The sequence below is a fragment of the Rhamphochromis sp. 'chilingali' genome (genome assembly GCF_963969265.1).
Source record: "Rhamphochromis sp. 'chilingali' genome assembly, chromosome: 16".
NCBI lineage: Eukaryota > Metazoa > Chordata > Actinopteri > Cichliformes > Cichlidae > Rhamphochromis > Rhamphochromis sp. 'chilingali'.
In genome coordinates, this window is record NC_137943.1 from 31,805,419 (window position 1) to 31,829,638 (window position 24,220).

Below are 24,220 nucleotides of genomic sequence, written 5' to 3' on the forward strand. Positions count from 1 at the left end.
TAACACTGTTTCCATGCATGAAAAGGAGCAGGAAGAAGAATCAATTCTTATTGATACCTGCCCCCTATCTGTGGTAATACAAGTAGGCAACCAAAATTACACTATGACAATTTTCTGCACATAACAAAACAAAGCAAACAGAACAATATACTCAACAATGAGCAATACCACTAAATATCAAACTAAAAGGATCATTTTTCTGCAATTAAATTCTATTCTTTTCAACTTCTTCATATTGGTTTATCATTTTATTCTTATAGCAGATTTTAAATTGAGAAACATTTATACAACACTTAAGATGATCACTGAGAGAATTCCAGTTTCTTATGCCGATGACTGTTGGACACATTTGCCTTTGTGTGGTTCGAGCAAACTGGTGCTTAAAATAAAACTTCCTTCTGCCGTCCCCATTTTCTGAACACAATACAAATAAACTTTGTAACTTAAGAGGTAGTGTTTTATTTTTCGCCCTAAACATAATAGTTAAAGTCTGTAATTTCACTATGTCTTCTAGTTTTAACAATTTCGATTTTATAAACAAATTATTAGTGTGTTCTCTATATTTAACAATATGCATAATTCGAAGCGCTCTCTTCTGTAATAAATATAATGGTTTCATATTAGTCACGTATGTATTCCCCCATACTTCAACACAATAGCTCAGATAGGGTAGAAACAATGAAAAATATAATATTCTCATTACCACCAGCCGGCCAGGCTTCTACCTTTCTACCCTAGGTTTTAAAGGTAGGTTTTAAAGGTAGAAAAGCCAACTGGCTGCTCTTGGGGGCTCTAAGTGGTAATCTAATATATATCTAACATTACCCAGGATATAAATACTTTTAGCCAACTTTTTTTTAACATGTTCAATATGTGATTTCCATGTTAACTTGTCATCCACTATTACACCCAGAAAACGGAATTCTGTCACTCTTTCAATTAATACTCCCTCTATAGATAATACTATCTCTTCCTCCTTTACACGGTTTCCGAATATCATAAACTTTGTTTTTTCCAAATTCAGTGATAACTCATTTACATCAAACCATTTTTTCATTTTTTTCATTTCAATAACCATAATTTTAGCCAATTCTTTCAAGTTCTCTCCGGAACAATAAAAATTTGTATAGTCTGCAAACAAAACAAAATTCAACATTTTTGACACATCACAAATGTCATTTATATATAAATTAAAAAGTTTTGGTCCTAAAACAGAACCTTGAGGGACCCCACATTCTATTTTCATTCTATCAGATGAATTGCCTAAACACTGCACATACTGAAACCTATTATGTAAATAGCTGCTTAACCAGTTCAATACTATTCCTCTCACACCATAAGTTCTTAACTTAGAAATCAAGATGGAGTGTTGCAGAGTGTCAAAAGCTTTTCTTAAATCAATGAATAGTATATTTATTATGATGTGTTGCTGATGAAATGTCTTCAATAGTACTCATTAATGCTATTGCTGTTGATCTGTTCCGTCGAAATCCGTACTGACTTTCGCTTAACAGTTGATGTTTTTCAATGAAACTATCAAATCTTTGTGCAAAGAGTTTTTCAAGCACTTTAGAAAACTGTGATAGCAATGATATTGGTCTATAATTATTAAAACTATGTCTGTCTCCCGATTTATAAAGTGGGATAACTTTTACCACTTTCATTCGGTCAGGAAATACAGCCGAATAAAATGAGAGATTAAAAATATAACATAGAGGTTTGATTATACAATCCAAGGTCTTTTTTACGATGACCATGTCTAACCCATCATGGATGTCTTGTTTTTAGATTCTGCTACAATGATTTCTTTTTCAGTGATTTCCCCTAAAAACATAGACTTTACCACTCCATCTCAAAATCATCTCAAATCATCTCAAACTGGTTTCTTGAACATGAAGATGAGTTCACTGTACTCCAATAGAGCATCTTTGGGATGAGGTGGAACGGCAGATTCAAGTCAACAATTAATGAACATGACTTCATGACGCAGTTCTGTCAGCAACAGGGGTCATACCTGCTATAAACAAGGTGTACCTAACAAAGTAACCAGTAATTGCATATATGCTGTTATGATGAATGTTTATAATAAATATTAACTGAGAGAGAAAAGATACACCAACGCTACTCTAGGGTAATAACAAAACGAGGGAAATTAACAAACTACATCTAACTGTTTTGGATTCAGAACAATTATTTTCAGCCTTTTATAAGGATTAAAATTTAATTCTGGATTAATTTTGGCAGCTTGAACTAGTTAAAGAAGATGCTGCCTATCCTGACATTTATATGAAAAGTCAAAACTACTATTTAAGCACAATGACGACAGACTCCAGGCAGACAATCCTGTAAAACATGGAAATATGAAGCATCTCTGATGGCTCAACACAGTAAGAAGAAGGGATGGAAATGATGTATAACTAGTTGAATACTGGAATCAGTGTTTTAAGCTATGATGTAATAAACTAGTGCTGGGAAAATGAAAAAGAAAGAAGACAAATGTTTCCCTTTTGTGTTTTCCTGATTATGTGTCCGATATTTAAAAAACAACAACAACTATCTATCATGTACAGACTCTTTACAGGAATAAACCTGAAACCAATTGTTCTGCTGGGGAAGTTTTGTAAGCGGTACGAAGTTTAAAAACCACCATTCACCTGAGGGAGGCTCCCAGGAGCTCAGGTCTGACTGGTTTCAGTGACCAGAAACTGGAATTTACGGTGAGCAAACTGTGTTAAAATGCAGTGACTGATAAAAGACGGATGAGCACCATCACCATCACAATTAGTTGATCAATATTCTCAATAATATAACAAAAGGCTTTCTTACAGACTGTATTATAATACAAATACAAACCACACATGGATTATTGCATGGTCCTGAAGCCAGCAGCGCCCTTGGTCATGAGATTGGTTTTAAATGTTTGCTGTATTATTGTTTTTAAATCATTGGAGTATACAGATTTTAAAAGTGTTTTATGATTACAATAGTTCGTAAAGTAGCAGAAGTATTCACACATCACAGTGATGGAGGTTAAAGGTTAATTATCAACCTTCTGTGGAGGAAATAAGGTGCTTGTTGTGCACTACGTTCAACATTTTCCTAATGTACCTTCAAACAGCTAATACCGCTTGAGCATTCCTGTCTGTGCCTAATGTCGAGTCATAGTCATGTAGTTTCTCTTTTCAAGTTCTTCTTGATGAAAATCACACTTTAACCTTTGACTTTCATAAATGATGTGACAGACTTAACACCATGTTAAGTCTATTTGGCAAATTCTGATCAATTATGAAGGATTATCCAGAATATTCTGACCGGCTACCTTTGATAACGCGGAAACAGAAATCTTGAGTTGTGGTATCAGGGTGCTCAGCCCACAGATATTGAACTTCACATACCCCATCTGCCTCCATTTGGGACTGCAATGGCCTTAAAAACCCTACACATATCTTCCCTACTTAAGTGCAGCCTTTTTTCTAATGGAATTACAATATCGGCATCTGGTCTCTGACTTCTCATCAATTGTGTGGGCGTCCTTTAGAGGACATTTCATCGGAATAAAGGCAAATACGGTGGTGCCTTTATCTGCAGAAATATGTGGCCTGTAGCCAGTGGGTGGGGCACCACATGCTCGCTCTCACTGTTAGATTGGATAGAAAAGTCTGCAGCAGGACAAGCGAATATTAATGACGTTAATACGTTAGTACCTGAAAGATCCCTTTGGACTGCTGTGCCATGGATAGTGGGAGGATCTTTCCATTGATGAGCATCAGTAGTCTAATCAGTTTAGATTCTTAAATTCAACTTCGTTCTTTGACTTTTCCCATTTGTCTGCAGAACAATTTCACAACATTTTGAATTCCTCTATAAACATTAATCTCGTTTTTTTCTTTTGTCTGCAACGCTTGTCCCTAGCATGTCCTCGTCCATGAAAGCATTTAATCTTATCTGAGCAATTCCTCTTGGTCTCCTGTATCACTGCTCATCATTCGACATGCTTTTCCCAGTATATCCACGGCCATTTTTGTATTTATGCTTGTATTTTCTCCCAGACTGGTAAACATCAACAGAGCTCAGCAAAAGAACTTTTAGTTCCTATTTGAACTTTATTAATACAAGTGTTTAACCTGTTCATGTTTATAGTTTTATCTTTCTTTGTAAAGTCAGCTGTTCTGCTGCTCTCTATGTGATTGGTCAAATGCCCCCAACGCCACCCCTTTCATGTAAACAGGCTAGTAGCTAAAATGGGAAACCCTGATTTACCTTATAGAGTTGATAACTAGCGTCATGTGATCACTTAGTCTGATTGACAATGTTGGGATAAGTTAATCAAGATAACAGAAAGATTTCTTGAGTATGATGAACAATGAATTTAACTCCTAAATGTGACTTCCTAACACAGAATGTGATGACATCATACGCTTTGTACTTTGATGTGTGGTGATTGGAAGTGTCTGTGTGGTGCAGCCTGGACAGACCAGACCAGCTGCACCACACAGACACTTCAAGAGAATGATTGTTATGAAACTTCCATACAAATTGAGTGAAAAATGGAGAGTTGTTGCCTATGAACTGCAGGAACAAAATGGTCACAGAGCAGTGTTCACTGATCTGGTTGCCTTCATAATAAAACAGGTGAAAGTAGCATAAGATCCAGTGTTTGGCAACATCCAAGACTCACAATCTGGAAACAGCTTTAAAGTTTCAAGTTCCACCAAGCAAAGAAAAAAGGGAAGTAGTTTTGCCACTAATGTCAGTACAGTTCCAGGAGTCAAAACTCAATCAACTGGAAGCAGAACAAATTCCACTGTTCTGCATAGTTGTTTGTTTTGTTCACACAGCAATCATTTACTAGAGAATTGTAAGCAGTTTAAAGCTAAAATGCATCGGGATAAGTTGACTTTTATCAAGGAAAGGGGAATTTGTTTTGGTTGTTTAAAAGTTGGTCACATAAGCAAAGACTGTAGGAGTCGTTTGAGACACAGCAGCTGAGCAAATGATCATTTCATGCTGAAGACATCCTCAGACAGAATTAAATACATACATAAACACAGCCTGGTGCCAATAACACAGCTAATGACACTGCTGTATCACTGGCTTTACTGATTAAAGACCATATCTGAAGGAAATCTTTGAACACAACAGAAAGTGACCTTTTAAACCTGCGACACTGATGCTGCATTCAAGGACCATTAAAAACATTTGAAAGGACTTAAGAACATGAAGAAAATGTGACTTGTTTCTCTGTAATGAAGCTGTTTTAGTGAAGAAAGTTGAAAGGTCACAGAGCGACTGCTGAATCTTCTGCTCTAAACATGAACTCTGAACTTTGTGATGCTTCAGGAGGAAAACTGCTTCAGTTATTCTCTCAGATTAGTTTCATATTTTCTGCATCAGATTTGAGTGAGATCCTGGAATGAAGACAGAAGAAAAGACTTTGTTCAAAGTTTGATTTATAGTCAAACCTTCCAGTTTATTCACACAATAAAACATCAACACAATATATGAATTCATTCATTAAAATCACAGTTTTTCCTCATTTGTTTGATGATTTTGACAAAAACAAACACAAACACACACACATGGTCTGCCATACTCATAAAGAGAAATGTCGACATTTTTCAATACAAATATTCCAGAAACATTTAGAGGATAGAGAAGTTTACATTTTCATGTGGAGAAATATTTTAGTAAATCAAAATGATGATGAGCAGTGATAGCCTCCATAAACAGTCACAGGAAAGATCTCCTTTAAAAACTCAGAAACATCAAGAGAACAACTAGAAGATGTGGAGGTACCACCCATAATGTTTGACTGACAGCTGATCTCTGTGCAGAAATGATGGAGAGAAAATAAAATGAAACTAAAATACAGATTTAAACCCACAATATGAAAGACTTCAGTCTATTTGAGCTTAATCAACTCAGCTGTGGCTCCAACAAAGTAAAGCCGAAGTCCAGCATAGAGCGGCTGAGTGAATGTGGTCTGGACTCTGTGGAGGAGAGTCATGGTTTCAGAGACGCTGTAGAAGGACAAAATACCTGCTCTGTGATCCAGGTACACTCCTACTCTGGAGGAACGAGGACCTGAGACACAAGTTTGGATGTTGTTGTACCAACATGTAAAACAGTTGTTGTCACAATTTAATGACCAAGATTTGTCATTATGTCCAAATAAACATTCATAACCTCCTTTTCTGCTGATATTCTTGTATGCGACTGCTACATCAACTCTCCCTTTCCTCTCCACCTCCCAGTAACAACGTCCAGTCAGACTCTCTCTACTCAGGACCTGTTTATACGAAGTAAATCTGTCTGGATGATCAGAATAATGTTTTTGTTTCATAAATTCTGCTTTTCTGTTCCCCTCTGATAATAACAGCAGTTTGTATCCTGTGTTTGGATCTAGTGTGATTTCACATGAATATTTTAAGAATCCAGCTCTGGTCTTTGGCTCTGGTGGATCCAACAGTAAAACATCCACTTCAGTGACTGTCAGTGAGATGTTTGTCCGTTCCTCTCTCAGAATGTCCTGTAGTTTATCTCTGACCTCTGACACAGCTGCTGTCACATCCTCAAAGTAGCTCAGAGGACGGATATTGATGCTGGATGAGTCTGTAGACTCACTGAGTGCTGACAGTGAGGGGTAGTTGTGTAGAAACTGGATGTGATCCTCTGTGTGTGAGAGCTGCTTCAGCTCAGCATCTTTCCTCTTCAGCTCAGTGATCTCCTGCTCCAGCTTCTCCTGAAGCTCTTTGACTCGACTCACTTCAGTTTCCTGCTGGGATCTGATCTGCTGCTTCACATCAGAGCTTCTTTTCTGGATGAGATGGATCAGCTCAGTGAAGATCTTCTCACTGTGCTCCACTGTTTGATCAGCAGACTGATTGATGGCCTCCACCTCCTGTTGAAGCAGCTTCACATCTTTCTCTCTGTCCTGGATTCTCTGCTGGATGTTTTGTCGACTCACCTCCAGCTCTCTCTGCCTCTCAGTCCTTTCTGCTGCAGCTGAGACTGTGTCGTGGCCTTTATGTTCATCCACAGAGCAGAGATAACAGATACTCTGCTGATCAGTACGGCAGAACATCTTCATCACCTCATCATGACGAGAGCAGATGTTCTCCTGGAGCTTCTTGGAGGGCTCCACCAGCTTGTGTTTCTTAAATGTAGGTATATCATAATGAGTCTGAAGGTGTTTCTCACAGTAAGATGCCAGACAGAATAAACAGGACTTGAAGGCTTTCATTTTTCTTCCAGTGCAGACATCACAGGCCACATCTTCAGGTCCAGCATAGCAGTGATCAGCAGGAGCAGCTTGGAGTCCAGTCTTCTTCAGCTCCTCCACTAAATCTGCTAACATGGTGTTTTTCACCAGGACAGGCCTCGGTGTGAAAGTCTGTCTGCACTGAGGGCAGCTGTAGATTTTCTTCTTTTCCTCTTCATCCCAGAAGCTTTTAATACAGTTCATGCAGTAGCTGTGTCCACAGGGAATAGTCACCGGATCCTTCAGTAGATCCAAACAGACTGAACAGCAGATTTTTGTTTGATCCATTTGATTCATGTGCTGTGCCGTTTCACCGTCTCTCAGTGACTGTCAGACAGTTTCACTTCCTCTGAACAGAAACAACCTCTGTGCTCTGAAGGGAAACAGATCTCTGCTCTTGTTCACCTCCTACAGGAAATGAGGCTCACCAGCAACTGCATTTACACCATGTTGTTTAGACCCATCCTGATACAGACACATCTGTGAAGGGAGGCACTAAAGAAATATTCTTACAGAGCGACCAAGAGCCAATCACATGATGCAGGGTGTGGTATGTTTGGTTACAACATGCAGTAACAAGTCTGACCCAGTTAAAGTTTAATAGTTTATCTTTACTTGGTACTTTGAAATGTGACAGTCAACACTCAGTGAGTTCATTTTATATTTCAAAAAGTTCAGCAAAGTTTAGGATGCTGTGATGAATAAAAATAAATCAAACTTTATATTTTGACATTTTCTAATCTTAGTTCATTCTCACACTTACAGAATGATGCATGGGAACAACTGACTCCACTAAATCAAACCTATGTTCAAATGAGATTATGATCATTAAATAGTAACAAATATTTAAATTTAGCAACAACAAATGCAGATCGGTCCACAGTGTTTACAAAAACAAACAAACAAACATTATTTTGTAGTTTTTCCTGTGTACACAGTCACAGTGGATTTTCAATGAAAACATCAAGATGTGCTTGAAATGCAAACTTTCAAGTTTAATTCAAGGTTTTAGTAAAATTTTGCCTGAACTGTTTAGTAATTTTTCACAAAGTGTCCATGTCAGTAATTCATTCAAATGTATTTTGGTCTTAAACTGATCCAGTAAATGTAACTTTTTCTCACCTACTTAATCGAGTATTTTAGTTGTTTAACTGTCATTGTAACTAAACTGAACATCCAAAGCTTTTCTCACTGCAGTTTTGTTGTGCAGTTATAGCAGCACTTTGAATCATCCACAGTTTTATAGAACTGTCTGTTGAATTGTTGTTTTGTTTCGTGCGATGGTTCATTTATTTAAATATTGATGATAATTTGATATATTTGATTATTTATTACTGGTGCAAACAATTCATTTCTTCATGGTGCAAATATATAGTAGACTCAGGAGTTTAACTCAGTTTTCTTGGCCTTTGTTTATCGTTTCATTTAAAATCTTAATGGGTAAAGATCATCATAATTACATATGAAATTATATGTGCAAATTATATGTTCCATTACACTATTAACAGCACAGATTATACAGCAAAGATCAGATTCATGGATGGAGCCAGAGGCTAAATGACTGTTCAGTCCTCTTTAGGAAACGATCTTCATATGACGACAAACACGACAACAATCAGCTGTCAAACTGTACAAGAAGTTCACAGTAATGTAAAAGAAGTTATATCACTTTATTTTTAAATGTACGCACTCAGGGTCAGGACTGAAGACACTGATCGAGAAAATACTCTAAATATAAATATTCACCTAAACATTCAAAATTATTCAATTGCATGAAAAGAAATATGAACTCTCTACAATACTGGCTTCTGATTGGTTGAAAAAGCAGGTGCTGAACTTCAGAAGAGCTAAACCTGCAACACTGTGTAAACCCAGAGTGGATGCTGCCCTCTGACCTTTCAGAAGTACGATCTTTTTATGAAGACACAGAGGCAGAGTTATTATTCATCACTTTAAAGATGATATTCGTTACATGTTCTTCACTCGTTGTCTAGTAAAGTCCAGAGAATGAGACACATGATTTGAAAACATACAGCTGCATGTTAGAGATCACAGAGTTCTTCAGTCTTATGAGAACTCATGGAGACTAAATGTCAGACACATCAACAGTAAATGTCGTTCCTCCCCCCGTCAGTTTGTGTCCTCCACACTTGTTTACACAAACATCTGAGGTTTGAACAGTGTGCAAAACCACATGTTACAAAGCTGCTGAGCTACTGAATACTGGAATATTTCATTCAATATCACCATCTGACCAAAGGACAAACACAGAGAGGATTAGAGCGCCAAACTTTGTTTCAAACTGTTTCAGATTTTAGAGGCAAAAAGCAGAATTTCTACCTGGACAAAGAAATCAAAGCAGGAGCAAAACAAGCTTTTTACATTTATTCAAAGGCATTATGTGAATGTACTCTGAGCCACAGCCTCCTAAAGTAAAGACATTTGATCATCTAAACCAGACAGAGTCATGTTTTCAGCAGTGTCTGTATCCTCCATATAGACCATGCCATGGTCCACCTAGGGTGACCAGGTGTCTGACTTTATGTGGGACTACACAGCGCTCAGTCCTTGTTTGCCTGTGCCACACACACATTGAGCCAATGCCCAGTTTTTTTATTGACTCTAGTTTCTGTCGATCGGTAGGCCCACAAAAAAAAAAACTGTACAGGAAGTAGATTTCATCTCTCTGATAAAAGGAGTTCTAATCCCTGATCCTATGAGTCTGACCCAGTAGATAATATTGATATGATCATATTTATGCCTTTGTTGTTTCACAAAGGGTTAAAAACATTCACAGGTTGGACTGTGGTTCTCCTTTTAGCGTCTCTGCTGGAATTTTAACTGTGAACCTCTTAGATCCAAACTTCTGAACTGCTCATCTCACAGAGGACAAAAGGGAAGAACTCCGAATCTCTTCTTCACCTCACTTTTATACCTGCTCACCCTTTCTCCCCCCTTCCCTCACTGGACGCCACATCTTCACACTTGGGCCAATCAGGTTGTTGACATTTGATCATCTGATGTCCACCCACACCTCATCTCTCTCTCTCTCTGACTTACAAGATTTAACACAAAGTTTAAACTTTAAAATCACTTCATTACATTTTCTTTGTTATTCTTAACACAGAAAATTCACATTCAAAAACTTAACACAGAATAAAACAGAGTAGCCAGTAGTGGGACATGGTTCCAGCAACTCTGATGGTGACGGCCCGTTTGAAGCTGAAGCTCCGGCACGTGTGTCAAAAAATCAACACACTGCTTCAGAAACGCTGTGCTGAGGCTTGGTTTGACTGAACAGAGTCACGTGATCAATGACGACTGAAGCTTCATTCAGCACGTCACTGCTTCAGTACCTGATTCAATGATTTATAAGGAATTGAACCATTGGTGGGATTTGTGCCGTGTTTTGGTGGTTTTGTGAGAGCGAATCAGTGTGTGACATAATTATAGACATGGAGCCAGGAAGAGAGGACGCTCTGCCTGTTCCTCAATAAAAACCAGTTCATCAGCATTTCTGCTCCCAGGTCTAAAATGTACATAAGAAATATGATGTACACATAATTATAATGATATAACTTATAGTATATTATATATAAACGTACCAGTCTGCTGGTTAATTACATAATCAGGTGGAGGCAGTGACCTCACAGCACAATACTCACAACTATTATAATATTGTGCTTTACATTGTTATATTTAGTGTATTTTTTATTACTAACAAACTACAAGAAGTCACAAGCAACAGGAGAACACACCATGGCACATGTTTACACAAGAACGTTTTATTCATCTAAATTATTTATTATTAAAATCGACATAACAGAATTTTTTTCACGTAAAACAAATACATGTTCAAAGCAACATATCAGCCCGATATCAGACACAACTGTCACGTGACATTAAAGAGAAGCTGTCAGTTCATCTCTGCAGAGTGGGCAATCATAATGAAGCAGTTCATTATAAGCTGTAGATTCAAGCTGCGCTTCATAGTTTTGTCCACCAGATGTGTGCCTAAACTTTCGTTCTTTTACCCAAGCTAGTCTGCCCTTTTTCCTTGGCTTGATTTAAAGAATTTAAAATTCAAAATAGTTAAACTCAAAGGTTTGAGCAAGTCTAGGCATACCTGTAAAAAGAGAACAGTTGCTCATAAGTTTACGTTATACCTGCATTATTGACACAGTATTGTCACTTCATTGTAATCGTCAATACACGGTTATCATGAAACTCATAACAGCCAACAAACAATCGATCAGTTTACCCTTGTTTTTGTTTACAGTTAATGCATTAATATTATTATTATTATTATCATCATTATTATTATTATTGTTTTACACGTGCTTCCTATTTTGTTCCCCTCAGAGAGTCGCGGTGCATCTTGTGCAGCAATAGGATAAAAAATAAAATTCAAGCTGGAATATTTCAAGATGAGGCGCGTGCTGGAGCTGATGACTGACTGGTGAGCTTTAAGGGTTCAGTGATGTTAAAAAAGATTCTTGTTTTAATTAAAGTGATTATCATGGTTGAACAGGTTAGAGCTCATGTCTGATGCAATAACATGTTTCTACAATGTTAGGGTGACTTTTGAGGTGATAAAATTAAGGACAGGTGGACAATCGTCACACACAAGAAACGTCGTTGGGAAAAAAAAAAAAATGTGCTGATTTTCTAACACTGGAAAATAACTCAAAATGTTAGAAATATTCCAGTGTTAGAAAATCAGCACTGCTCAGTGTTAGCCATTGTTAATCTTCAAACCTGACTAGGTTACTTTTAAACATATAACACTGTCAAAGGTGTTAATTTAACACTCAACAGTGTTGTATTTAACACTCAGAGGTGTGGACCCATATAGACACTCTCCAGTGTTAATTTAACACTGGAGATTTTGCTGTGTATGTTGCTTGTTTTGTTTTGGTTATTGCCACAAAAATTACTAAATAAAAAGTCCCCCCCCCCCCCCCCCCCCCAAATTAGTTTGATCTTATTTAATGAATAAAAAATAAAGGGGGGGTAAAATAAATCTTTATTTTTAGTGATCTCTCTGCTGATTTTCATAAATGTTCCCTCTGACATTTGGCCTCCATATAACAATAATAATTTAAAAGCCTAAAAGTAACTGAAACTAAAAACTAAACTGAAAGAATAAAATTCACTCTGGAGACTAACTGACACTAAACTGACCTTAAAAAGTCAAAATGGAATGAAAAATAAAAACTAGAAAATTCAAAACTATTAACTCTAATAAAAGGTCACCTCCATCTTTTATCTACAGTCCATGTATTCAGTAGCATGTCTTCTTTAAAAATAAGGGTTAATCTTTATTTAATTCAATAAATGTAATTAATTACTTTGGCTCTCGGAGGAGGCGGACGCACTTTTCTCCTCTCCCTTATCTTTCCTGCTAGTTCTTATGTCCTTGTCTAGTCGTGTGTCTTTTTTGTATTACTTTCCCTGGAACACTCTCTCACAGTCTGTGTCTAAAACCTAAAAGAGAATTATGGATTTGATCAACTGGTCTCTGAATGCTATTGACACCCTTTAACGAGAAGTCTGGGCTCGGGAGAACCCGAGTGCCCTGGAGGGACTTTCCCTGCCGGATACACGACGGACGGGTGGCAGAGGATCGTGTGCCTGGCGGGACTGTCGATCGAGGACGCTGAAGTTAACTACCTATTCGGAACCATGATAACAGGGTTCTTGCTGATCGGAGCTGGCTTGACCCTGGCTTATCGGAGAATTAAGAGAGCGGAACCGGCTGTTCAAACCCCCACAAGGCTGCCCGCTGGGATTGGAACGACAGGTGCGACTTCTCAGAAAGAACCATGCTGCCTTCAGTGAGCCAAGAGCTTGGAGGCGCTTACGACTGCAGTGAATGCTCAGAATAACACCTTTGAGCGTATGCATGTTGGATTACATCAGGAAAGAATCAACTCAGAACAACATCTCTGGGCGGAGCTGGATTACACCTCGGATCAGTTGGCTGCGGTCGTGAGGTCTCAGAATCTGCTATGTGAGCCAAAAAGAGTGAAAAGACCACAGAATCGACGGCTAATAACATCACGGAGAAGCTCGCAGCTATTAACGGGGGACTGAGAGACCAGTGTCGGAGTGTTAAAAAACAGCTTGAAATTCTCAATTACCATCATAACCCGGCTACTCCTTCGGCGCCAGCTCAAGGCTGGAGCCGAACAACAACTCCCTGATAACGACTGTGTTGAGTCTGTTCCTTCCCATTCCCTACAAGGCCACCTGGGTTGGCTGGAAGACTGTTTACTTAGCCTGGCAGGGCGAAGGACACTGTCTCAGCTGAACTATGGACACGCACACCAGAGATGGGCAGTAACGCGTTACTGTAATCCGATTACTTTTTCGAGTAACGAGTAAAATAAGGGATTACTATCGCAAAAACGGTAATTAGATTACCGTTACTTTCCCGTAGGAACGCTGCGTTACTGCGTTACTAAAACCGTGATTTTTTTTGCGAGAATGTCTCCTGACAGTGACGTAAGCAAGGGCGACGTTTGTGACAACAGCTGTGTGCAGATCAACAATGGATCACATATCGATTGTGGGAGAGAGTATGAGCGTGCAGCGTTTAAAGCGTGGAAGTACTGACCTTACTTTGAGTTTGATTCCATAAAAAGTGACAAAAACATTAGCGTCCGTTGTGCGTGGGAAGAAAACTTCTTTTTACAGCGAAAAAAAACCCCTAAACCTCCAAGCAAGCACCGAGTGCGCTACCACGTAATGGGAAATTCACAGAGCTGCCATATCCTTCCACTGACCGCTGCGGCACACCTGCACCAGGGTAAACCTCCGCCTACCCTGCTCCTGCTTTACAGGTGAAAATAGAGCAAAAGGACCGCTAGTCTTTGACTTTATTTATTTTCTGCTGTGTTTTACTTGCATCTATTTGAAAGACTGAGTGTAAACACAAAAAAATAAATAAATTTATGTGCTGGAATGTGCAGAAAATAGGTTTAAATATTAAACAAATTTCTTCCAGTCAGTGAATGTTGCATATAATTACATTTTTGCTTGATGCATAAAGTTAAAAGGTTAAAACTAATAAAACAAGTTTTAAAAAGGGACTTTTCCATTTGATTACATTTTGTATGATGGATTATGTAGAAAAAGTAGAATTGGGCTGAGAGATCTATCGCTTTATCACCTATTCAGGTTGTAAATCGTTTTTTTAAAAAGTAACTAAGTAACTAAGTAATTAATTACTTTTGAAAATAAGTAATCAGTAAAGTAACGGGATTACTTTTTTGGGGAAGTAATTAGTTACTGATTACTTTTTTCAAGTAACTTGACCAACACTGACGCACACACATACATATACTGATACTGATAAGCACTCACTGACGCATCACCCTCCCTACCCCGGATCCAACGCCACCTCCAACGTTTACCTCCCCCATGATGTGGACATCGGGTCAGCTGGAGGCGCAGTCGAAAGATTGCAGCGGTCCCAGAGCAGATGTACACACTGGAACTCTTTCCCATGTTGCTGTCTGTGTTTATTGTGTTATGGTGTGTTGATACCTGTGCATTCCTGTATTATCCTTGTGTGTTTCACATTTCAAGGTTTTTTTTCCTCGCTACCTGGCCTGACCTGTCTCCCCAATGTAATGTTTGTATTGTATGTACGGTCACCAAGGTCTGTCATCTCGGTTGTGGGCAAAAGACCTGCAACTGACAAATAAAGGCTATCTCATCTCATCAATATATTACACACAATTAAAATAAAAGTCCCCCATTCAGAATCTGTTCACCTTAATTAAGACTAGTAATTAAAAATAGAGATGAAAAAGGAATATTTGTTTTAATAAACAGCTGACATTACCTGAAACAAACTGATATTTTCACATTTTATTTATTCATAAGGCTAATTTATGTCTAAGTTCTTATTCTGTTGATCTCTTTAAGGTCGACGTTTGACATAAGCAATTAAACAAAACCACATAACCTTTAACATTTTAATGATTCTGTTATACAGACGGGCTTTTCTTTAAAAAAGAATAAAAAGAATAAACATCCACTGAGCTTGCAAAGCATGCATGAAGATATGTACATTTGCATTAGAACGTTTCCCCGCCCGTCACAGCAGCTTTCGAGAGCAGCGTCCCTTCTGTTCAGTGCACTAAACCCAAATCTCCGAGTGTACATGCTGCACGTTTATGGCTCGTTTTCTTTAACACACAATCCTTCACTCTCGTTTCAAAACAAACAGTATCGTTCACATCTCTATATGTTACCTTAATATTCTTTCATGCACATTTTTAAGACATTGAAGTAATCATAAACATCTCTGAGAGTTTGACTTTCTCTTTCTGCTACAGTCTGGTCTGCAGGCTCAATACCGGCTGAACAATCCTTTCTGTGGCATCCATGAGCTTATTTTCCTTTGCAGTGACTCAACCGAAGCATAAGAAAATGATCACAGAATTATAAGTAAACATTATGCTGGAAATAAGACATTAACACTCTGTTTTTAAATTGAAAGTGTAAATATATATATTTTTAAGTGTGATGTAATGTTTTGAATTATGGATGGATACTGATAAGGATGTAATGATTTATTTCTGATAAATCTCTTGTAAGGTCTCGAGTTCCTTAAAGGTGGAGAAACAAAACTCATACAGTAACCAGAGTTCATGACACTGAAACTTTTAAGTGGCACTTTCCCGGTCGCGGTGTACGTGCAGAAGGCTGATATCAGAACGTGAGCTGCATTTGTGGATATGAACAAATACAAACTAAAATGGCTGAAGGTGTAAGGCAGAAGTTTTCCCCTCAGTAGCACAACGCTGGAGGACCCAAAAATCCCTCCATGTTCAGGATCGGAGATCCTGTGGAGAAATAAAACAGCACAGTAGGAATCGTCTGGAGTTTAGTTCAAACTCCAGACGATTCCATTCTGAGCTGAAGAAGCTTCTGATAGGTTTGTAGAGTCCATGTGAGTAAATTGGTGGCACAGCTGTGGATGCATATAAGGCAAAACACAGAGCCTGTTTCTGTGACATGGGAAAAATCAAGAGATGTCAACCAAAACACCAGGAAAAGAACTGTGGAGCTCCATAAGTGTGGCTCAGTTTTGAATACAATTTGGTGCCATTTGCAATTAAGAAATACAGATAGTTTCTCTCTTTACTCTTAAAGTTAACAAATATGTTTTTTATATTTATCAATCTAAAAAAATAAACATTTAGTCTGATTTGATGTTACAATTAAAAAAGTGTTTGTGTTTTGATCTGAAGAGTAAATATCTGGTTTCAACTGTATATTTGATGATTGTCAGCACAAAGAGGGAGAGAGAGGAACAGAGAGGGAGATGCAGAATGAGGACAGAACAGAGATGAACAAGAGCAGGTGAGACACACATGTTAGTCAAATGGTTGTTTACCAAAAGTATCACCGTATCATAGGTCCTCATGTATCTCGTACCTAGTGTTTCTTTTTAGGTTTGTTATTTTTCAAATTCTACATTTATTAAGTTATGGAGGCTTGTTCGCACAACAAGGCTAAATAATTATATAAACTTTTCTCAATCTAAATAGTGGACTTTGGTAGAATTAAAAAAATAAGTGTAGTGCAGGTCTATGATGATTTTTAGTGCTACTATCATCTAGTTCTGATTGTGGTTCTGTCTTGGTTAAGTCCTCAGTAGTCCTGATTTTGAACTGTTGTAGTCCTGTTTTAATTCCGGATCAGTTCTGGGTCTGGTTGAATTGGGGTTTAGTCCTCGTGTCTTGATACAGCCCCGATTTTGTTCTGCCTCGCTGCTTAATTAAAAAACTAGTTTAAGGTGTCCTGCACATGTGATATATATTTTTCCCTATATGAAGTCATTCTTTTTTGAACAAAACTCAAAACAGAGCCTATTAATCTTTCAGTCATTTCTACACCCCCCCCCCCCCCCCCCCCCCAAAAAAAAAAAAAAAATCCCACATGCATACTACCCTTTAGGGCTAAGCCCTGGGTGTTTCAAATGTCTGGCTCCACCTCTGGTGCAAAGCTGGAAATCTAAAAACTCTAATAATAATAATAATAATAATAATGACAATAAAATGAACTGTATATCTTCATATTTTGTGTCTGTACGCTCATTTAAATGGGAATGAAGAGTCAGAATCATCAGACTGAGCAGTCTGAAAGAGCGACAGCTGAAGCGAGTGTGTCGGGTGTGTTTGGGTTTGTCTGATGTCAGTGGGAGGAAACAGACCTGCCAAAGACTCTCGCGGAGAGTAGAACTGCCCATCAGATAAAGGACCTGGACCCAGGAGAGGAGCCCTACTTGTATCTATGATGGACTGATGTCCTGAAACACAGAAGGATGAAGGAAGCAGGAATAACTGCATCAGCAGGACATCAATGAGGTTAAAATAACATAACAGTGGTGAAATAACTTTCATTTATCAGGTGAGTAAACACATTTGCAGATTTTGTTCATAGCATATAATTATTAATAATTACCTGTGAAATAGCAACAGGAAGCTGATGCATTACACTTTTTACTCTAACATTATTATAAATAATTATAATATTAACTTCTTATCCCATGCTCTTTTATTTTAAATAAAACAACTGAATAAAATTACTCAGTATGTAGCTTTGAATGTTCACCAGCAGGTGGCAGTGTTTCACCAGAGCGCCTGCTGCTGTTCTTTATCGTTTTCTTGTTTCTTTTTCATTCTCCACTCAGAGGCTCTTGAGTCATAGTACTTGTTTTTTCACATTCTTTTGCTAACTTAAAGGAAGGTTTTAAAAGGAACCTGTAAGGTAAACGATCTGTTGACAGAGATCACAGCAGTGACAGCAGCAGTGCTGCAACAGTAATGAAGGTGCCTTTTTTATTATTAGCTCAATTGAGACTCACTGTTTTCGTCTTCGATCTCCTGAGGCAGGACCTTGAAGTCGAGCAGCCACGTTTCTATCCAGGCCAGAACGAAGGAGATGATGGGCAGCAGGTACCCAAAGGCCCCCTGACTCAGCAGCTACACAAGAAACACACACGTCCCAATATGAATACTACACAAAGCATACAAAATCTGACCATTTAAAATTTAGAAGGTGCAAAAACAAATATTTATTATTGTTAAACAGCAGCAATTACAGGTTTTCCTGTACAGGAAGTTTGCTTCACTTCCTTAAATCCTCATACATGTATGCATCGCCATCGGGGAATATGGAGCAAAGACTGCAGAGGAAAATTAACTCCAACAACAAACTGTCCTCTAAGAGGTTTTTGTGTGTGGACATTGACACCAATACTAAAATAAATAAAGATATTATTAGAAGTAAAAAAACTAAAGTCAGTGCAACATTTTTGTTACAAACAATGAAAATATTAGATGTTGTCAGGTTTCTTAGATCAAAGCTTTAAGTACCACCCTGTTTTCTGAGGTGCTGTTAAGGTGTGTGTGTGTGTGTGTGTGTGTGTGTGTGTGTGTGTGTGTGTGTGTGTGTGTGTGTGTGTGTGTGTGTGTGTGTGTGTGTGTGTGTGTGTGTTTGAGATTTAGATTACGGATCAACAAGTATGAAATCACCACTTAGCTACCAATCAGTTCTCTGGAAAACTGCTTTACAACAAGTACCTGAAAGATCCCTTTGGACTGCTGTGCCATGGATAGTGGGAGGATCTTTCCATTGATGAGCATCAGTAGTCTAATCAGTTTAGATTCTTAAATTCAACTTCATTCTTTGACTTTTCCCATTTGTCTGCAGAACAATTTCACAACATTTTGAATTCCTCTATAAACATTAATCTCGTTTTTTTCTTTTGTCTGCAACACTTGTCCCTAGCATGTCCTCGTCCATGAAAGCATTTAATCTTATCTGAGCAATTCCTCTTGGTCTCCTGTGTCACTGCTCATCATTCGACATGCTTTTCCCAGTATATCCACGGCCATTTTTGTATTTATGCTTGTATTTTCTCCCAGACTGGTAAACATCAACAGAGCTCAGCAAAAGAACTTTTAGTTCCTATTTGAACTTTATTAATACAAGTGTTTAACCTTTTCATGTTTATAGTTTTATCTTTCTTTGTAAAGTCAGCTGTTCTGCTGCTCTCTATGTGATTGGTCAGATGCCCCCAATGCCACCCCTTTCATGTAAACAGGCTAGTAGCTAAAATGGGAAACCCTGGTTTACCTTATAGAGTTGATAACTAGCATCATGTGATCACTTAGTCTGATTGACAATGTTGGGATAAGTTAATCAAGATAACAGAAAGATTTCTTGAGTATGATGAACAATGAATTTAACTCCTAAATGTGACTTCCTAACACAGAATGTGATGACGTCATACGCTTTGTACTTTGATGTGTGGTGATTGGAAGTGTCTGTGTGGTGCAGCCTGGACAGACCAGACCAGCTGCACCACACAGACACTTCAAACCTCACCTGAGGACAAAAAGCACAAGAACAACAACAAAAAAAGAAAGAAAACAAACCTTAGAAACATGCAGGGTTACAGGAGAAGCCAGTCGTGCAGAGGTGAGCCTGTGCGAGTCTGAATTTAACTCCTATTTATGACTTCCTACCAAAGAATGATGATGGGAGAATTTCGATTTATTTATTACGCATTAGTTTTATGGGTCTGTTCCACTTAAGGTCAGATTGGTGTCTATGAACCAAAATGAGTTTCACACCAAGACTAAACTCGTGTCATGGTTTGCATTATGCAGTGGTTACAGTGGTGACACTTATTAGACTCTGAAGTCTGTGCACCAGTTTTTCAGGGTCCTATAGGTGCAATTGTTGCGACCACTGTAAATGTGACACCATCACAGAAAAATTGTATCAAATCAGAAGAAGAAAGAGAACTCTAATATGATGGCTGCACACCAGCTGGATCATTATAACAACATCACATCACATGAGTAACTTCAACATGACGAGACTTCAAGGACTCCAACAATGTTCATACAGTGAGGATAAATAATGTTTTTTTTTATTATTTATTATAAAAAGGACACAATATAGATATATAAAATGCAGCCAGAACTCCAATAACTAACATGTCCATTAATTTGACACGTTGATTTATATATAATTTCTTTTTCTCTCTTAGCTTTTCAGCTCCACATTTTTGCCATTTCTTCCACACTCAACTCTTTTCTACAAGCTGAGCACACAGTGAAGGTAGGGGAGGGCTGGTGGCATTAAGAGATTTGATTGGGCAATCTAGGGGCCAGTTAGTTCTTTCCTTTGGTGAAAGTTGGGCTCTTCAATTCAGCATGGTACAACTCCAAAGATTCTGCAACATCAAACCCTCTGTCTGCTAATATTACATCCAGTTACAAGATGAGCTTCCCGACCCCCTGAACTACAGATGCCCTACATGACTGTTAGGACAACTTATGTATTGCAAGTATGCAGTACTAAGAATAACTTGATGTTTCTGACTTTGCATTATGAATTGTTTATCCACTGACAAACATTTCAAGTTCTACTAAATTAAAAGACAATTTGTGGTAACCTGATTAGGATTCAAAAAGAATAATTAACAACACTTCTTGTAATGGTGTTAAAATCAGCCCAGCTTTTATTTTCATATGCAAAAAGTAAAAGCAAATCAGCCAACATACTGGACACATAATTGTCAATTATACTGTCACCATTGTTACTGGTATTGAAAGCTTATTGATAATTTGTCCAAGTAAGGAATGCCCTCTCACAAATGTCATGTGACAACCTCATTGGCTTACGGAACTGTGATGTCACACACATTTAGAATCTTACCACCACTGTGATCCTTCGATCCTTTGATCCTAAAACCTATAAATAGGGGTGAGACGCAAGAACTTTTAGTCCGTTATTCGCAGCATTTATGTTTGCAGCATTCAAACGAACGTTCGCCAGAGAAGCCCTTTTTGGATCCTTTTCAGAGTCACTGTTAACAGATTCCAACATGTTTCCAAGAAAGCAGAAAAAAAGAGAAAACGTAAAGCCCAGCGCTCCTCCTTGCAATCGAGAAGACGATACGCAACTGCAGAAGATGTGCTTGGAAGAAATGCATGAGGAAAATCTCATGAACAATCACAATACGCGACACCCGCCCCAGCCAGAGTACACCAATTACATCTGGGAAAGTTTTTTTAAACAACGAACGGAGATTATCTCCGTATTACTGAGAGAGCACTGTGAGAGAAGGACCGCTGAAGCAGATAAACTGTTCAGACAGCTTCTCGATAAGGAAGATATTATAAAGGAGAAAGAAATGGAACTCCTAGACATGCAGGGAAGGATCTTTGAGCTCCAAGCAAAGCTTAATAAAGTACAAGAAAAACCAACAGAAGAAATCCTCCAACAGAAGAAAAACGAGAAAGAGAGGGAAAAAAAGATTCAGGAGCTGCAAGTAAAGCTGGATGAAGCTCTGCAAAAAAATCAAGAACTCCTCCAAGAGAAGAAACAACTGGTCATAAAACTCCAAGGCACTGAGATAAATGAAAAAGTGCTGAAAGGAAGGGTTGAGTTTCTTCGAAAGAAAGCGCAACAGACCATGAAAAAGGAAGATATGGATTGCAAGCTTCAGGACAGCGAGAAACACAAGGAAGCCTTGCAAATAAAGCTTGAAGAAGCTCTGCAAAAAAATCAAGAACTCCTCCAAGAAAAAGAACAAATGGACATAAAGCAGCACAAACTGCAAGGCATGGAGGGAAAGTACAAAGCACTGCAGGCGAAGCTTGATAAAACACTGAACAAAAATAAAGAGTTGCTTCAAGAAAAAAAGCAACTAGAAATTAAACAGAAAGAAACGGACTCCAAGCTTGAAGGCGTGGAGGAAAAATACACCGCGCTGAAAATAAAGCTTGATAAAACAGTGCAAAGAAATAAGGATTTCCTACAAGACAAAGAACAATGGGAAATAAAGCAGAAAGAAGATAAACAAATTCTCCAGGACTTTGAGAGGAAAAACCAACAACTGCAAGACTGTTATAACCAACTGAACTCCAAAACAACTGAGCTGGAGGGGGAAAAGAAAAAAGTGCAAAAACAATGCTCAGAGATGCAGAGTAAGCTCAGTGACATGCTGAGAAAAAACACAGAACTGGAGAAACTTTCCAACAACTTGAAGTGCAAAAACACTGAGGTGCAGATGTTAAAGCAGCAAGTAGAGAAAACAAACAAAGACCTGCAGTGTACACTTCAAGAACTCGAGAGAAGTCAGCAGCTACAAGACGCACACAACAAATTACAACACAGTTATACAGAGATGCACGAGGCAAAGCTTATGCAGGAGGCCAAATGTAAAGAACTGAAAGAAAGGCTGGAAGAAAAACAAGCCAAATTAGAAGAAGTGGAGACAACATGCAGGAAACTTGAGAAGGAAAACACACAAACAATTGATGAGTTACGAACCCTCATCCTAGAGAAAATAGTGCTCGTGGAAAAGATCACGGAAAAGAAGAAAAAACGCTTCCGTTTCTTCTGGAGAAAGAGCACTCCTGCTTTTTCTACTTTTTCTACTTTTCCTTCTGCTGATGTCACCCCGTCTTCCTCCTCCACCGTTGCATCGTAATTTTCACCTTAACTCCTAACACCTGCCCCATCTCCCTCCCCCCCCCCCCCTCTCTCTCTCTCTCTTTCACCCTCACCCCCCAACCAGTCCCGACAGTTGACTGGCCCCTCTAGAGCCTGGTTCTGTCATAGGTTTCTTCCTTTAAAGGGAGTTGTTCCTATCCACTGTCGCACCCAGTGCTTGCTCAGAGGGCATAGTTGGGGTTCTCTCTCCTCTCTTTCCTCCTTTCTATCCCTTTCCTTTACCCTCTTCTTTAACCCCCACCCCTCCCCCCTTTTCTATTCCCCCGCTTTTCTATTTCCTTAATAATTAAATAATAAACACAATTGGCTACATTTTAAATGTGTCTGATCAACGTCTTCATTCAAGAATGAATTGTCTTTCTCACGGAGTCATGTGTATTTTGTGTTTTCCTCGGGCTGGTGATCCCCGCGGTCGTTCAGCCCCGGAGTCCAGAGTTTTAGTGTTTTAATCACATTTAGTGTTACATTTTAGATCACCACAATAGGATATCCATAATTTAGGATTCAGGCATTTGTTTTAGTTCAATATCGTAATCATTCTATGACTGAGTAGTTTACAGAAGCTTCAGTCTGCACCAATAACTTCTGTTGGAGCTATTTGTTCTTATTTTTTATTATTTTGAAATTAGTTAAAGTTTGTTGTTACTTTACTTATATTTTGGGGTTTATTTACAAGTTTATTTGTAGGTTAATATTTGTTTCAATGTTTTGTTTGTTTGATGTTACCTTGTTAAATTAGTCAGTAAAAGCTGTAGGGCCATTTTGTTTCTATAAATAAAGAGACTGGTATAGGACCAGCATGCACTGGGGTGAGCCTATGGTTTTTTTTACTAGAGCAGGAGAAGCAGCAGGACGTAACTAAAAATGGATCTTGTTATTGCTTGCCAAACTGGATAAAATAAACCATAAAAACACGACAACAATCAGCTGTCAAACTGTACAAGAAGTTCACAGTAATGTAAAAGAAGTTATATCACTTTATTTTTAAACGTACGCACTCAGGGTCAGGACTGAAGACACTGATCGAGAAAATACTCTAAATATAAATATTCACCTAAACATTCAAAATTATTCAATTGCATGAAAAGAAATATGAACTCTCTACAATACTGGCTTCTGATTGCTTGAAAAAGCAGGTGCTGAACTTCAGAAGAGCTAAAGCTGCAAAACTGTGTAAACCCAGAGTGGATGCTGCCCTCTGACCTTTCAGAAGTACGATCTTTTTATGAAGACACAGAGGCAGAGTTATTATTCATCACTTTAAAGATGATATTCGTTACATGTTCTTCACTCGTTGTCTAGTAAAGTCCAGAGAATGAGACACATGATTTCAAAACATACAGCTGCATGTTAGAGATCACAGAGTTCTTCAGTCTTATGAGAACTCATGGAGACTAAATGTCA

At 38.3% G+C, this 24,220-nt stretch overlaps 2 protein-coding genes across 2 annotated transcripts; both read right to left on the reverse strand.

Moving 5' to 3' along the window:
- Positions 1-5,433: 5,433 nt before the first annotated feature.
- Positions 5,434-7,558, reverse strand: LOC308383522 (tripartite motif-containing protein 16-like; the record flags this gene model as incomplete). Its single annotated transcript, XM_080861556.1, has 1 exon — positions 5,434-7,558. The coding sequence occupies one exon, from the start codon at positions 7,556-7,558 to the stop codon at positions 5,903-5,905; it is 1,656 nt and encodes a 551-aa protein (XP_080717682.1). The 3' UTR covers positions 5,434-5,902.
- Positions 7,559-7,715: 157 nt separating this feature from the next.
- LOC308383562 (STARD3 N-terminal-like protein) lies at positions 7,716-19,345 on the reverse strand (the record flags this gene model as incomplete). The annotated part of the gene is made up of 4 exons (XM_080861612.1): positions 18,865-19,345; positions 18,147-18,264; positions 17,493-17,588; positions 7,716-7,741 (listed from the first exon to the last, which is right to left on the reverse strand). Exons 1-4 carry the CDS (start codon positions 18,925-18,927, stop codon positions 7,716-7,718), a joined length of 303 nt encoding a protein of 100 aa, XP_080717738.1. The 5' UTR covers positions 18,928-19,345.
- Positions 19,346-24,220: the final 4,875 nt, after the last annotated feature.